General features: G+C 44.7%; 1 protein-coding gene across 1 annotated transcript; it reads right to left on the bottom strand.

The window, feature by feature from the left end:
- Positions 1-5,004: 5,004 nt before the first annotated feature.
- LOC134623088 (protein NLRC3-like) lies at positions 5,005-13,001 on the bottom strand. Its single transcript, XM_063468297.1, has 3 exons — positions 11,709-13,001; positions 6,099-6,272; positions 5,005-5,243 (listed from the first exon to the last, which is right to left on the bottom strand). Exons 1-3 carry the CDS (start codon positions 12,794-12,796, stop codon positions 5,066-5,068), a joined length of 1,440 nt encoding a protein of 479 aa, XP_063324367.1. The 5' UTR covers positions 12,797-13,001; the 3' UTR covers positions 5,005-5,065.
- Positions 13,002-15,901: the final 2,900 nt, after the last annotated feature.

The following is a 15,901-nucleotide window of genomic DNA, read 5'->3' as shown; positions in this document are numbered from 1 at the left end:
GTATGGCTTTTTCTGAAATTCATGATGTGCTGAGAGCATTTCAAAACAAAGATCCAGGCACAGCCCTAGTTGTAGCAGGAGACTTTAATAAAGCAAACCTCAGACAAGTTATGCTGAACTTTTTTTTGTGTCCAACAAGGGGGAGAAAGAATTTTGGATCATTGCTACAGGCCATGCTAGCAGGGCTACAAGCTGTATCAAATCCAGCTTTTAGAAAATCCAATCACAACACTATTTTCGTTATTCCTCTGTCACAATCCTGGGTCTTTTGACCCAGCGTTTTAAGTTCATTTGTTTATTAGATTCCCCTTGTGTCTTCTAACCCTGTGTTTTAGTCTCCTTTTGCCCTTTATGTGTTCATGCTGCATGTATTATGTTGTCAAGTTTTGAAGGACCATGTCCTACATCAGTGTAGTCAGCTTCGCTTCCTTTGTCTCGTTAGTGTCAGCTATTTCACCATGTATTTCCACTTCCCCTAATCACCCTTGTGTGTATTTAGTCTGTGTGTTTCTGTTCATTCTTTTTCAGGTCGTCTGTCGTTCACGCCATATTCTCCACACCATGTTTTTAGGTTTCATGTCCAGGTTTTTCATGTTGTTTTTTTAGTTCTCCCAGTTTAGGTTTAATGTTAGTTTTATTTCAGTTTGCCTTGCCCTTTGTTTGTACCTTTTTTAGCAGCCTCATTAAATGGCTCCTTTTTTGTTAATTCAAGTTTTGTTCCATGTTCTATTTTGTCTGCATTTTGGGTCCTCTATGTCACTCCATACAGTCTGCCTCTGCAGACTTTGACATCCTCAGTATAAAAAAAAAAACATACGTACGCATAAGGTAGTCACAAGGGAGGTGAAACACTGGTCTGCCCAATCAGAACCTATGTTTGCGGAAGTAGCAGTTAGCTTTGTTATCATGCTAGAGGAGGAGACCATCCCTACTGTAAGAGTCAAGATGTTCCCAAACCAGAAACTGTGGGTGGACAGATTGAGTCGCGCTGCAATGAACACCAGGACCGCTACATACAATACTGGTCTCGCCACCAGCGATATGAGTGCCTAAAAACTGGCTTTATACGCCGTTCGGCGCGAGGTGACGGATGCCAAATGCCGGTATCGGGAGCACTTGGAGTCTCACTTCCACCAGGACGACAAACGAATGAACAACGTCGACTCTACATTTACCACTGAGCTGAACGAGTTCTACACCCGTTTTGAGGCCTGACAAAGGAGGACGGTGATGTCAGCAGTGAGGACTGGGTTATCAGCATCACGGAGCACGATGTCCAAGCGACGCTTGAGGAGAGTGAACACCAGGAATGCAGACAGCATCACCTAATATCTGCTGAGTTGCTGTGCTAACCAGTTTGCAGGTGTGTTCACTATTATCTTCAGCGAGTCCCTGCGAGTCCCAGCGAGTCCCTGGCAAAGTCCGTGGTTCCCAAGTGGTTCAAAAGATCCACCACGTGCTTCAAAAGATCCACCATCGTCCCCGTGCCCAAGAACAACAAGCCCTCATGCCTGAATGACTACCAGCAGGTTTCACTGACTTCGGTGGTAATGAAGGTGTTCGAGAGGCTGATGAAGAACATCATCTCCTCCTTCATTCCGAGCACCATGGACCCGCTCCAGTTTGCCTACAGACCTGGCAGATCCACAGAGGATGCCATTTCCATGTCCTGCACACCACTCTCAGCCACGTGTACAAGAAACAGGGTAACTATGTGAGATTGCTCTTTGTAGATTACAGTTCAGCGTTCAACACAATTGTGCCTAGTAAAATGTTCTCAAAGCTGAGGGATTTAGGACTCAACAGCCGTTTATGTGCATGGGTGTTGGACTTCCTCACTGGTAGATCTCAGGTGGTGAGGGTGGGTAGGTGTGTCTCTGACAGCATCACCACCAACACTGGAGCACCACAGGGATGCATACTTTCACCACTGCTGTACTCCCTCTATACTTTTTATTGTGTGGCCACTCGTGGCTCCAATACCATTGTGAAGCTTGCTGATGACACAGTGGTGTTGGGCCTCATCTCCAACAATGATGTAGCACCATATTTGGACGAGGAGAAGAATCTGGCACCATGGTGTCAGGATAATCACCTCCAGCTGAACATCTGCAAGACCAAGGAGCTGGTGGTGGACTTCAGAAGAGGTCAGCAGCGAGTCTACAAGCCCCTTATCATCAAGCTCATTATCGAGCTCCAGTGGAGAGGGTACTATCCTTCAAGTATCTCGGTGTCCACATCTCCTCAGACCTGACATGGGCTGCCCACATTCAGGTCCAGTCCAAAAAGGTTAGGCAGCGCCTGTACCATCTCTGACAACTGAGGAAGTTCGGGGTCTCCCCATTCTATCCTCAGGCCATCTGAGTCCTAAATCAGAACATGCCCTCAATCTCCTCATAGCTGTCACTGGCTGGGTCTGTGACCCAGTATTTTGAGTTCATTTTGTATTGTTGACTTATGTTATTGAATATATGTTAAGTTCTTGTTGTTGCTATTAATAGTTAGGATTTGAGTTTCCCTGTATTTTGACATTCATTGTTTATGTTAAGTTCATTTAGATATTAGCTCCTAGGTTGCTCCGTTGTAGTTCTTTGCGTGTTAGATCCATTTGTGTCTTCACACCCTGTGGTTAGGTCTCTCTTGTTGGTTCATGTCTTAAGCTTCATGTTTCATGTCTGCGTTGTTCATGTTGTCAAGTTTGTGTCATGTCTGCATCCCGTCATGTTTCCTGTTTATTTTGAAAGTCTTTCTTCCATGTTCTATGTGCTTACTTACACTTCCCCTGTGGTGGGATTATGATTTATTGTGTCTGTCACGTCGGCAGTGGCAGACGAGTGGAGGTTGAAAGTAGGACCCCAGATGCAGGCAGCTTCTGATGTGAGCGAGCTTTATTGATATAGTAGGTGAAACAAACAGGAACGTAACGGGCATGAAACAAAACCTAAGAATAACCGGAAGTGAGAAAAACTAACAGAAACAAACCAGAAACAGAGATGCAGAGAGACTCAGGGAAATACACAGAATGACAGATGGAGATTACGCATATGAACCAGCGACAAGCACAAATGCCACACACAATAAATACACAGGCAAGCACAAGAAGGAACGAGGAACAGGTGTCAACACAGCTGGGACTGATTGGGGAGGGCGAGATGAGGAAGCAAAACAGAAGACACTCACATGAGACACAGAACTTCAGAATAAAACAGAAAACTCACAACAGACACAGAGAGAGACACAAAGGGCAGAGACACAGGAGGGAATCCAATAAACTAAACAACCTAGGAACCGTGGAAAAAAATCATGAACGAAACAAAATACAAAAAACAAGAAAACTGAGAATGCTGGGTCGTTTTGACCGGACAATGACAGTGTCACCTGTTTCCTCATGTTTTTCCACTTCCCCTGATCACCCCTTGTGTGTATTTAGTCTGTGGTGTTTCCATTCAGTCTTTGTCAGGTTGTCTTGTACCTCCACGTCTCGTCAAAGTCATCACAGTCATCATAGTTTTTAGTTTCTCCCAGTGTAGGTATCTGTTTATTTCTCGCTCCTTCTTTGCCCTTTGCTCAAGTTTTGATATTCTAGTTCACCAGCCATAATAATGGCTCGTTCTTTGTTGAAAACCAGCAGTTCCTCTCTCAGCATCTGCTTTTAGGTCCATTCACAAAATACACCGGCACATCCCGCCATGACAATAGCATCACCATAAGGGTCTGGAACAGGACCTTATATCATATTTTTGTCACATTTCAGAATTCTCACTATCATATTTCATATAATATCTGATTTATTATCATGTCACATGCTGTTACACTGATCATGCTGCTTCTCTACTGTTTATATTATGCTGGTCACTCTGTTTAATTACTCTGTTAAATGACTCTGTTTACATCACTTTGGTCATTTTGTTTACTCTACTTGCATTGCTCTGTCAATACATTGCTGTGGTAATATGGCACAAAGCACTTTAATATTCTGTTTGCACAATGTACATTTTCAGTTTTTTAATTCAAAATATGTGTTTTTAATTTAAATTTAATTATTGTTTATAATGTTTTGCACAGTCAAGGAGCAGCTCAGGACACATTTCACTGTGTGTTGTACTTGTATGTGACAAGTAAAGAATCTTGGAATCTTAAGAACTGGCTAGGGCTGTTTTCACCACTATCCATACGTCACCAGTAGAGATCGTAAAGGAGCACAAGCCCTTGGGGACCATTTCAACAACTAGTAATAGTAATAATATCTTACTGACCTTCTATGAAACCCTCATTGAAAGTGTCAGGACATTTTCTACAATCTGTTGGTTCTATTTTATAAACATGCAGGATAAGAACTGCCTACACACTTGGTGAAGATGTGTTGTAACATTATTGGACTTCCTACCCACTCCCTGTCATTTGTATATGACAGTTATGTTGTTAAAAGCTTCTTCCATATGGTTTTTCACTACTGAACCATCTCGATGGGATTGTTCTCATAAATATCCCCTGCCACTGAGAATACACCTTGGATGGTTCAGTCGAGAACAGCTGGTTTATCTCCTGGCTTCTATCTGGCTGGTATAGCTATTCAGACAGTCAACCAGAGCTACAATTTATTGGGATTTGTCAGGTTTGGGAAGCTTATTATATTTCTTACACAACCCTGTCTTCATCACACTTTTCTCGAGTAAGCAGAGACCTGTGATGTCGAAAGTATCTTTCTTGAAGAAAAATAATTTTCTAAAACATACTGCACCACTATAAAGAGATCTAACCAAACAGTGAAAAAAACAAGAAAAGGCAGTTATCATTGCTCCTAGAAAAGTTACTGGAGTACACTTACATAAACATTTCATCAATAATAATAATAATAATAATTATACTACTACTACTAATGATAATAATAATAATAAGGAATGGATAAATTAATTTCCTAATGTTTTATATTTCCTTTTAATTAGACTACTGTGTTTGTTAGTGAATGAAAAAGTTTCTGCATTTGTAATTTGTAACACAATGTCACACAGTAACTGTGAAGGAAATGTTTCCAGCTCTTTCACCTCTATCAGACATTCTCTCCCTACCTGAGAGTGTCCAGTCTCCAGCCTGGATTCTTCAGTCCAGCCGACAGCAGCTTCATTCCTGAGTCTCCTGGATGATTGTAGCTCAGGTCCAGCTCTCTCAAATGGGAGGGGTTGGAGCTCAAAGCTGAGGACAGAGAGGTACAGCCTTCCTCTGTAATCAGACAGCCTGACAGACTGCAGACACACAAAACAACAATCCATCAGTGAACACTTCACTGAAGACTTTCAGAATTTATTTACTTCACTGACGATACAATGTTATCCAACTATTCAGTTCAGTTTAGCTTTTTTTATATATACAATAAAACAATTCACATCTGATAACACTGCTTGTGTGAACTTGTTTAATATTACACATCTGTGTCATTTCATCTCAAATTAGCTAATGTTTACAACATTTTCTTTCAACTAGCTCTGACTTGCCTACAAATTCTATGGTCTAAAGTTTGAACATGTATAATGAGCGCTATGGAATTTTATCTAATGAGATGTCATGCAGTAGCAATTCTAAATGGCCGTATCTGTACATACTGCTCAAATAAATGAATGAAAGCAACACTTTTTATTTAGAGTGTAGCATCAAGTCTATTAAAGACCTAGTATATTGAACTGGTCCCTTAAGTAGTGAAGGAGGTTATTAGATTCATTCATTAGATTCATTTATTAGATTGTTTTGGGGGTTAATGAAATTAGCAACAGATACACTAGAGGGAAACAATGAGACAATATTTTTGGATTTGGTATTCTGACTAATTATTGAGTTTGTTTAATTTCCTGTTCTCTACACGATCTGTGTGTTAATTCTGCAATCCATAACAATAAAAGGAAACTGGTGTCATGACTACAAAATTTAAGTAGCCCTAAATCTTAAGCCTTTTTAAACACAAATGTGAATATGAAATGGTTTAGAAAATAATTAAGAGTCCAATAATAAAGAAAATAAAAAATAACACATCAGTTAGAAGTTATATAAAGATTAGCTGTGTATGTAATAAAAAATAATTAAAAATAAAATCTCTAAACCCTGACCTGAGAATTTCCAGTCTACAATGAGGACTTTTCAGTCCTGCAGAGAAAAACTCTATTCCTGAATCCTTCAGGTCATTGTTACTCAGGTCCAGCATTCTCAGAGTAGAGGACTCAGAGTTAAGCAGTGAGGCCAGAGGTTCACAACTCTTCTTTGAGAGGTTACATCCACTCAGTCTGAAAAACAATATTTTTAATGAAAGGAAATCACTTTAGTTGTTGAACATAAGCACACAACAAAATATATTTTTATGTTCTCATCATGTTTAATTAAATAACTTAAAATATAAAGATTGCTAACAATAGTTTGTAAAAACACAATTAACTCTGTCTAAATTTAAATAAGTGAGGAGCTAATAGAGACAGTGGTTAATAGTAATAGTTCAATGCCTTTTGGTATAGACATAGAGTATTGTTGGTTACTTTCCACAGTATCTGTGATTATAATTCCAACAAACAGTAAATCATAAACTGAAACTCATTATGTTGAACTTATTCTTTTGAACCTGTAAGTTTCAGACAGTAGAGGTATTTACAGAACAGAAAGTAAGAATATATATAAGTACTAGTTACAGATATTTACAATAACGTTAAATAACAGGAGAGGGTGAGAAGAGCAAAATGATGAGAACAGATGTTAAAAATACTTGGAAAGGAAATCACTGTGCATTTCTTTAATACAGCACAGGTGTGTTATCATGACATAATTGATTGTGCAGTCGCCAGTGATGTTATACAGGGTTGATCATAATTAAGTAGTGCAACTGCAAAAGGAAGGAAACTATTTTTGTCCCATCAAGTTTCTGATGGACACAAACATCCTGCCAGAGGGGAGTGACACAAAAGATTTTGTCTGGGGTGGAATGGGTCAGCAGTTACCTTCTTTGCCCATAGTACTCTAGAGGTGTTCAGGTCTTGGAGGCAAGGCGGATTGCACCCAAACACCTTCACAGCAGAAGAATTGAAATTTTCTCTGTATTCTTGGCAGTTATAGCACAATGCCAGTTAGGCATTGAGGATGTGAAGATAGAGTGATGGAGGAGTAGGAGTGCAATTTAGGTGACTTTGGCTGGTTGAATGTCTTCAGCTGCCACAGAAAGTACGTCCTCTACTGTAACTTCTTGATAACGGAATTGATAACTTTAAGACTGGGGTGCCAGTTTAGCTCAGTTGGATGAGCAGGCAACCATATGCCGCATGGCTGAGAACCGCCGGCCGGGATTAGACTCTGACCCACGGCCCTTTGCTGCATGTCTCCCACTCTTTCTTTCCCTCCACTTTCTTGTCAGTCTTCACTGTGTCTTTCTAATAAAGCTAAAAAAACATATTTAAAAAAGGTCTGGGAGATGACAGTTTCTAAGCAAAAGTACTTAACAGTGTCAAAATGCCTGCCCAGTCTCATATGATGGCTCCAGTTACGCAGGAAGTCAGTGATCCAACTGCAGATGGGAGCAGGCATATTCACCTGGGACAGTTTGTCCTGCAGCAGAGCTGGGATTATAGAGTTGAAAGTGAAACTAAAATCCACAAAGAGCAGGCTGGCTTAAGTTCCTGTTGACTCCATGGATTGCTACGTTAACTTCATTGTCAACCAACCAGTTTGAACCTGTAGCTGAACGGAGAAGGTCTAGGATTGTGTCAGTGACAGATTTGGGATGGAGGTGAGGAACTCAAATGTCTTCATAATTACAGTGAAGTCACTTTCACTACCAGGAAGGTATTTACAGCTTGCCAGTCAACACCATCCTTTTTAAAGATATTCATTAATCCTTATAGACTAAATTATTTTCTGTTATGAATATGAAACATCTCCGTGAATCGCTACCTTATCGTGGTGGAGGGGTTTGTGTGTCCCAGGGATCCAAGTTGGCTATGTTGTCTGGGGACTTTTGCCCCCTGGTAGGGTCTCCCATGGCAAATTGGTCCTGGGTGAGGGACCAGACAAAGAGCGATTCAGAAGACCCTTATGAAGAGAATATCGAGGGAACAGTTAACCTGCCCGGGATAGGGTTACCGGGGCCCCGCCCTGGAGCCAGGCCCGGGGAGGGTGCCCGAGGGCGAGCGTCTGGTGGCCGGGCCTTAGTCCATGGGGCCCGGCCGGGCACAGCCCGAAGAAGTGTCCAGAACATATGGTCGCAGATCTGGTGATACGATTACAAAATCGATCATCGACCTGCGGCCTAGAGCGTCCTGGTGCCACGTGCACTTATGGACACTCTTATGTTTGAACAAAGTGTTCGTTATGGCCAAACTGTGATTTGCACAGAAGTCCAATAACAAAACACCGCTCGGGTTCAGATCAGGGAGGCCGTTCCTCCCAATCACGCCCCTCCAGGTCTCGCTGTCGTTACCCACGTGCGCATTGAAGTCTCCCAGCATGACAACAGAGTCTCCAGGTGGGGCACCTTCCAGCACCCCGCCCAGGGACTCTAAGAAGGCTGGGTACTCTGAACTGCTACTCAGCGCATAAGCGCAGATGACAGTCAGGACCCGTTCCCCGACCCTAAGGCGCAGGGAACAAACCCTCTCATCCACCGGGAAAAACCCCAACGTACCGGCAGCAAGCCGAGGGTATATTAGAATACCCACCCCAGCCCGCCGCCTCTCACCAGGGGCAACTACAGACTGAGACAGAGTCCAGCCCCTCTCCAGGAGACTGGTTCCAGAGCCCAAGCCATGCGTAGAGGTGAGCCCGACTATATCTAGCCGGTACCTCTCAACCTCACGCACTAACTCAGGCTCCTTCCCCACCATAGAGGTGACATTCCATGTCCCTATTGCCAGTCTTGGCAGCCGGGGATCAGTCCGCCAGGGCCTCTGCTCCTGGCCGCCGCCCGGCACACAATGCACCCGACCCTCAGGTAAAGAGAGGGGCTGAGCTGTCAACTGATCACCACCTGGTGGTGAGTTGGATCAGGTGGCAGGGGAGGACGCTGGACAGACCCGGTGCACCTAAACGCGTAGTGAGGGTGTGCTGGGAACGTCTAGCAGAGGCCCCAGTCCACGAGATCTTCAACACACACCTCCGGCAGAGCTTCAACAGCATTCCGAGGGAGACTGGGGACATTGAGTCCGAATGGACCATGTTCAGCGTCTCCATTGCCGAACCTGCTGCATTGAGCTGCGGCCGCAAGGTGGTTGGTGCCTGCAGTGGTGGTAATCCCGAACTAAATGGTGGACACCAGAGGTGAAGGGAGCCACCAGGCTGAAGAAGGAGTCCTATCGGGCTTGGTTAGCCTGTGGGACTCCGGAGGCAGCCGACAGGTATCCACAGGCCAAGCGGAATGCGGCTCGGGCAGTGGCTGAAGCAAAAACGCGGATGTGGGAGGAGTTCGGAGAGGCCATGGAAAAAGACTTTCGGACTGCCTCAAAGAAATTCTGGCAAACCGTCAGGGGTCTCAGGAGGGGAAAGCGGTGCTCTACCTGCACTGTGTATAGTGCTGGCGGAGCGCTGCTGACGTCGACTGAGAAAATTGTCAGGCGGTGGAAGGAATACTTCGAGGACCTCCTTAATCCCACTGACACGTCTTCCGAGGAGGAAGCAGAGTCTGGGGATGAGGGGAATGACCCGCCAATTTCCGGGGGCGAGGTCACTGAGGCAGTTAAACAACTCCTTGGTGGCAGAGCCCCTGGTGTTGATGAGGTCCACCCCGAGTTCCTGAAGGCTCTGGACGTTGTAGGGCTGTCCTGGTTGACACACCTCTGCAATGTTGCGTGGAGATCAGGGGCAGTACCCCTGGACTGGCAGACCGGGGTGGTGGTCCCCATCTTTAAGAAGGGAGACCGGAGGGTGTGTTCCAACTACAGGGGGATCACACTCCGCAGCCTCCCTGGAAAGTCTATGCCAGGGTGCTGGAAAGGAGAGTTTGTCCGCTAGTCGAACCTCGGATACAGGAGGAACAATGCGGTTTTCGTCCTGGTCGCGGAACACTGGACCAGCTCTTTATCCTCTCAAGGATACTTGAGGGTGCATGGGAGTTTGCCCAACCAGTCTACATGTGCTTTGTGGACTTGGAGAAGGCATTCAACCGTGTCCCTCGGGGTGTCCTGTGGGAGGTGTTGCGGGAGTATGGGGTGTCCTGGCCCATTGCTACGGGCCATTCAATCCCTATACAACCGTTGCAAGAGCTTGGTCTGCATTGCCGGCAATAAGTCGGACTCATTCCCGGTGGGTGATGGGCTCCGCCAGGGCTGCCCTTTGTCACCGGTTCTGTTCATAATTTTTATGGACAGGATTTCTAGGTGCAGGCAAGTGGCGGAGGGCTTTCACTTTGGTGGCCTCAGAATCTCATCTCTGCTTTTTGCGGATGATGTGGTTCTGTTGGCTTCATCGGGTGATGGCCTTCAGCTCGCATTGGAACGGTTCGCAGCCGAGTGTGAAGCAGCGGGAATGAGGATCAGCACCTCCAAATCTGAGGCCATGGTTCTCAGCCGGAAAAGGGTGGAGTGCCCACTCCGGGTCGGGGATGAGTTCCTGCCCCAAGTGGAGGAGTTCAAGTATCTTGGGGACTTGTTCGCGAGTGATGGGAGAAGGGAGCCAGAGATCGACAGACGGATTGGTGCTGCGGCTGCAGTGATGCGGACACTGCACCGGTCCGTCATGGTGAAGAGGGAGCTGAGTCTGAAAGCGAAGCTCTCAATTTACCGATCGATCTATGTCCCTACCCTCACCTATGGCCATGAGCTGTGGGTAGTGACCGAAAGAACGAGATCGCGGATACAAGCGGCAGAAATGAGCTTCCTCCGAAGGGTGGCTGGCCTCTCCCTTAGTGATAGGGTGAGAAATTCGGCCATCCGGGAGGGGCTCAGAGTAGAGCCGCTGCTCCTCCACATCGACAGGTGCCAGTTGAGGTGGTTTGGGCATCTGACAAGGATGCCTCCTAGGCGCCTCCTGGGTGAGGTGTTCCGGGCATGTCCCACTGGGAGGAGGCCCCGGGGCAGACCCAGGACACGCTGGAGAGATTATATCTCTCGGCTGGCCTGGGGAACGCCTTGGTGTTCCCCGGATAAGCTGGAGGAGGTGGCTGGGGAGAAGGAGGTCTGGGCTTCTCTGCTTAGGCTGCTGCCCCCTCGACCCGGACTCGGATAAAGCGGATGAAGATGGATGGATGGATGTATACGAAAACAGTAAGCAGGTCAAAAGAAGGAAAACTTGTGCTTTGACACACACAAGCTAGCACTTGCCTTTTAAATCTTAGTGAGGACATCTGATTGACATGATGCTTTCCCCAGCCACAAATGAATGGATAACCCTACCAACGATAACCTAATAGTAACTCTGACACTAAAACCACACCTTGAGCTTCAAAAATTCCTTTAAACTTGTGGGGCATGGAATTTGGGCGCCATAAGGGACTGTTGGTCCCCACAAGTATAATTACAGTAACATTTTTGGTCCTCACAAAGATGTATAAGTGTGAACACTCACACACGTACCTGACACAACTGAGTGCTGACAATCATTTCACTCATTAGTTTCAGAGGTTTTTCAGATGACAGAACCCATTATACCATTTTGTTTTTGATTAATTACTTACTTTATTTATCTACTTTTAATTGTGTTGGTCTAGTGTGTTGTCAATTTGAATCAGTATAGGCAACATATTTACTTACAGAGCTTTGTTGGAGGCTTTGACCACTGGCAGCAGCCTCAGAAGAGCCTCCTCTGAAGCAGAGTATTTACTCAGGTCAAACACATCCAGATCATTTTCTGATGACAGTAAGATGAAGACCAGAGCTGACCACTGAGCAGGAGACAGTTTATCTGTGGAGAGACTTCCTGATCTCAGGGACTGTTGGATCTCCTCCACTAGAGAACGATCATTCAGTTCATTCAGACAGTGGAACAGATTGATGCTTTTCTCTGAAGACAGACTCTCACTGAGAGTCTTCTTGATGTACTGGACTGTTTCCTGATTGGTCTGTGAGCTACTTCCTGTCTGTGTCAGCAGACCTCGTAGGAGAGTCTGATTGGTCTGCAGTGAAAGACCCATGAGGAAGCGGAGGAACAAGTCCAGGTCTCCATTTGGACTTTGTAAAGCCTTGTTCACAGCACTCTGGTAGAAGTATTTCTCTGCAGATTCTCTTGTTTCACGTGTCTGGGAGGTTGTTTGTTCTTCCAGTAGATTGAGTCCAGAGTTGATGAAGGTCAGATGGACATGAAAAGCAGCCAGAAACTCCTGAACACTCAGATGGATGAAGCAGAACACTTTGTCCTGGTACAGTCCTCTCTCCTCTTTAAAGATCTGTGTGAACACTCCTGAGTACACTGAGGCTGCTCTGATATCGATGCCACACTCTGTCAGGTCTGATTCATAGAAGATCAGGTTTCCTTTCTGCAGCTGATCAAAAGCCAGTTTTCCCAGAGACTCCATCATCTTCCTGCTCTCTGGACTCCAGTGTGGATCTGTCTCAGCTCCTCCATCATACTTGACCTTCTTCACTTTGGCTTGAACCACCAGGAAGTGGATGTACATGTCAGTCAGGGTCTTGGGCAGCTGTCCTCCCTCTCTGGTTTTCAGCACATCCTCCAGAACTGTTGCAGCAATCCAGCAGAAGACTGGGATGTGGCACATGATGTGGAGGCTTCGTGATGTCTTGATGTGGGAGATGATCCTACTGGCCTGCTTCTTATCTCTGAATCTCGTCCAGAAGTACTCCTCCTTCTGTGGGTCAGTGAACCCTCTGATCTCTGTCACCATGCCAACACAGTCAGGAGGGATCTGATTGGCTGCTGCAGGTCGTGTGGTTATCCAGATGTAAGCGGAGGGAAGCAGTTTCCCCCTGATGAGGTTTATTAGCAGCACATCCACTGAGGTGGACTTTCTAGGGTCAGTTAGGATTGTAGTTTTGTGGAAGTCCAGAGGAAGTCGACACTCATCCAGACCATCAAAGATGAACACAACCTGGAAGTCTTCAAAGCTGCAGATTCCTGCTTCTTTGGTTTCAGTAAAGAAGTGATGAACAAGTTCCACCAAGCTGAACTTTTCCTCTTTCAGCACATTCAGCTCTCTGAAAGTGAATGGAAATATGAACTGGATGTCCTGGTTGGCTTTGTCTTCAGCCCAGTCCAGGCTGTATTTCTGTGTTAAGACTGTTTTCCCAATGCCAGCCACTCCCTTTGTCAGCACTGTTCTGATTGGTACATCTCTTCCAGGTGAGGCTTTAAAGATGTCTTCTTGTCTGATGGTTGTTTCTGGTCTGTCTGGTTTCCTGGATGCTGTTTCCATCTGTCTGACCTCATGTTCATCATTGACCTCTGCAGTCCCTCCCTCTGTGATGTAGAGCTCTGTGTAGATCTGATTCAGAAGGGTTGGGTTTCCTGCTTTAGCAATCCCTCAAACACACACTGGAACTTCTTCAGTGTAGATTTAAGTTCATCTTGGCACCAATGGGAGTCGCTAATGAAAGTTTCTAACAAATAGGTCAAAATATTCATTCATGGAAATATCAAATGCACGTTTTTCAAACAAAAAGTTCAAATTTAGACAGCTTCTTAAATCCTCAGAGAAATCCTCTTACTGGTCTTTAGAAGGTCAGCGAGTTCATCGTGCTTCATTTTTCTTAGAAAGTCTAGTGTGATGTTCACAAAAGCCTCTCTGCTGCTCGTCTCCTCACCCCCCTTTAGACTCTCTAACTGTTCTGGGTAATTGGAGTTTAGAAGCTTCTGGATTTTCTTCAGTTCATTTTTCACAAAAGTGATGATGTTGTTCTCCAGCACCTGGAACAGAATTCTATATGAATACCTTAGTCACCCACAAACATTGATGTGTTAGGCAGTGAAAGAAGATAGTAAAAACCCCAAAACAATGCAGAACACATGAAAACCAGGAACAACAAAGCAAAAAAGAAAAAAAAGACTACAGGTGATAGTCGACAAATTTTCAGGACATAGAGATGTGTGTATATTAAAAAGAGGACAGTGGAGAGGAAAACCTCAGTGCATCATGGGGAATCCATCTCCAGCCTTAGGAGCTTGGAAAGAAAAGTGTCTGGACTTCTTTAGCTTGCTTGAAGACGTTTCACCTCTCATCCAAGAAGCTTCTTCAGTTCTAGGGTAAAATGGTGGGGAGTCCCAGATTTAAACCCCGTGGGAGTGTCCCCCCAAAGAGGGACAAAAGGACTTCCTGATGATCTTCTACCTAATCACATGAGCCAAGGTGTGAAAGCGGGTTAAGTTCATAATCAGCCAGGGTTTCGGGTGAGCTCATTGTGAAACCTAGCCCAACCTTATCATGTGATTTCTTGGGGTCAGATGGCCCAGGGTGTCGGGGCCATCTGACCAGACACCCTGGGCCATCTAAGGCGTCTGAGAAGGGATCTCAAAACTGGATTATAGATGGCAGACAGTTGGTGTCGTAAGCCACCACCTCTGTTCAAAGATGGTCACTCACAGTGGACATAAATGGCTTCTTTCACTCCTCTTTCAAACCATCTGTCTTCTCTGTCCAAAATGTGAACATTGGCATCCTCGAAAGAGTGACCTTTGACCTTTAGATGCAGATGGACAGCCGAGTCTTGTCCCAAGGAGGTGGCTCTTCTATGTTGTGCCATGCGCTTGTGAAGTGGATCAGACATCACCAGCCTTAGCTTATGGTAGCATAACTTAAATAAAGAATGGTTTAAATCACCTGCCCTAATTATAAGCTAATTCCCTAATTATTAAAGGGAAGTTGGAAAGTTTAAAGCCTAATCCTAAAGTTAGAGACGGTGTCCTTTTCCTGAATAAGAACTGGGAGTTGGTTCGAAAGGAGAGGAGCCTAGTAGCTGAAGGTTCTGCCTTCCATTCTGCTTTTGAAAACTTTAGGAACCACAAGTAAGCCATAAGTCTGAAAGCCAAATTCGCTGTTAGAATAAGAAGGTGCTATGACCTCTGATATCCATGTGTTGTCAAGGTGATGTGTCAGTTTACTCTGGCAACGTTTTACTTATAATCTGGCAAAATAATTACTGTAACTTTTGACAGCAAGAGCTAGGATCATGGGAATTGATTAAACTGTACCCCAAATCCTCCAGTGGAACGTACACTCTGGGCTAAATTTTAAAAATAAGAGATCAGAAACTTATGAGTATCAGTGCTGTACCTGTCCAAAGTGAGATTGATACCACAGATGCAACCTTTGGTGGAGTCTCCTTAGGTGACTCCTTTGCATCCTCTGTAACCTCTGTTATTGGACTGGATTCAAGATGGCGCCAGTGTGTACGTCGAGCCGTCTCTGGATCCGTCTTCCTGAGTGTTGTTTACTCTTTGCCTTTTTATTTTCTATATGCTTTCCGGATGTTACTGCTCTAATTGCCTATGATCGACAAACTCTTTTAAATCTTCGACCCTTGAATGACCAAAAGCTGGATCTATATTGGAACTTAGGGAGTTTTATTGTTTACTTATAAAATCCTAAATAATATGGCACCTGATTACCTAGCTGATCTCCTCTGTCTGTATAGCCCTAAGAGAGCACTAAGATCATCGGGCCAACTGCTCTTAGTGCAACCTAGGTCTCGGCTGAAGACCAGAGGAGACCGTGCCTTTGCCGTTGCCGCACCCAGGTTATGGAATATTCTTCCTCTTCATATTCGCGCATCAGATTTCTATTCAATTTTTTAAATCACGTCTAAAAACGTATTTGTTTAACCTGGCATTCGAGGCTAATCAGGGTAATTTACATCTGGCTTTGCATTTAGATTATGTAATTATTTTATATTTTATATCTGTAATTTATATTTTATATTGTGATTTTTATCTGTATCATGGTTTTACTGGAAAGCACTTTGGTGTACTTCAGTCTTTAAAATGTGCTATATAAATA

The sequence above is a fragment of the Pelmatolapia mariae genome, unplaced genomic scaffold (genome assembly GCF_036321145.2).
Source record: "Pelmatolapia mariae isolate MD_Pm_ZW unplaced genomic scaffold, Pm_UMD_F_2 NODE_ptg000387l+_length_38973_cov_1, whole genome shotgun sequence".
NCBI classification, from domain to species: Eukaryota; Metazoa; Chordata; class Actinopteri; order Cichliformes; family Cichlidae; genus Pelmatolapia; species Pelmatolapia mariae.
Note: the sequence above shows the minus strand (reverse complement) of the source record. Positions and strands in the feature narration are given on the sequence as shown.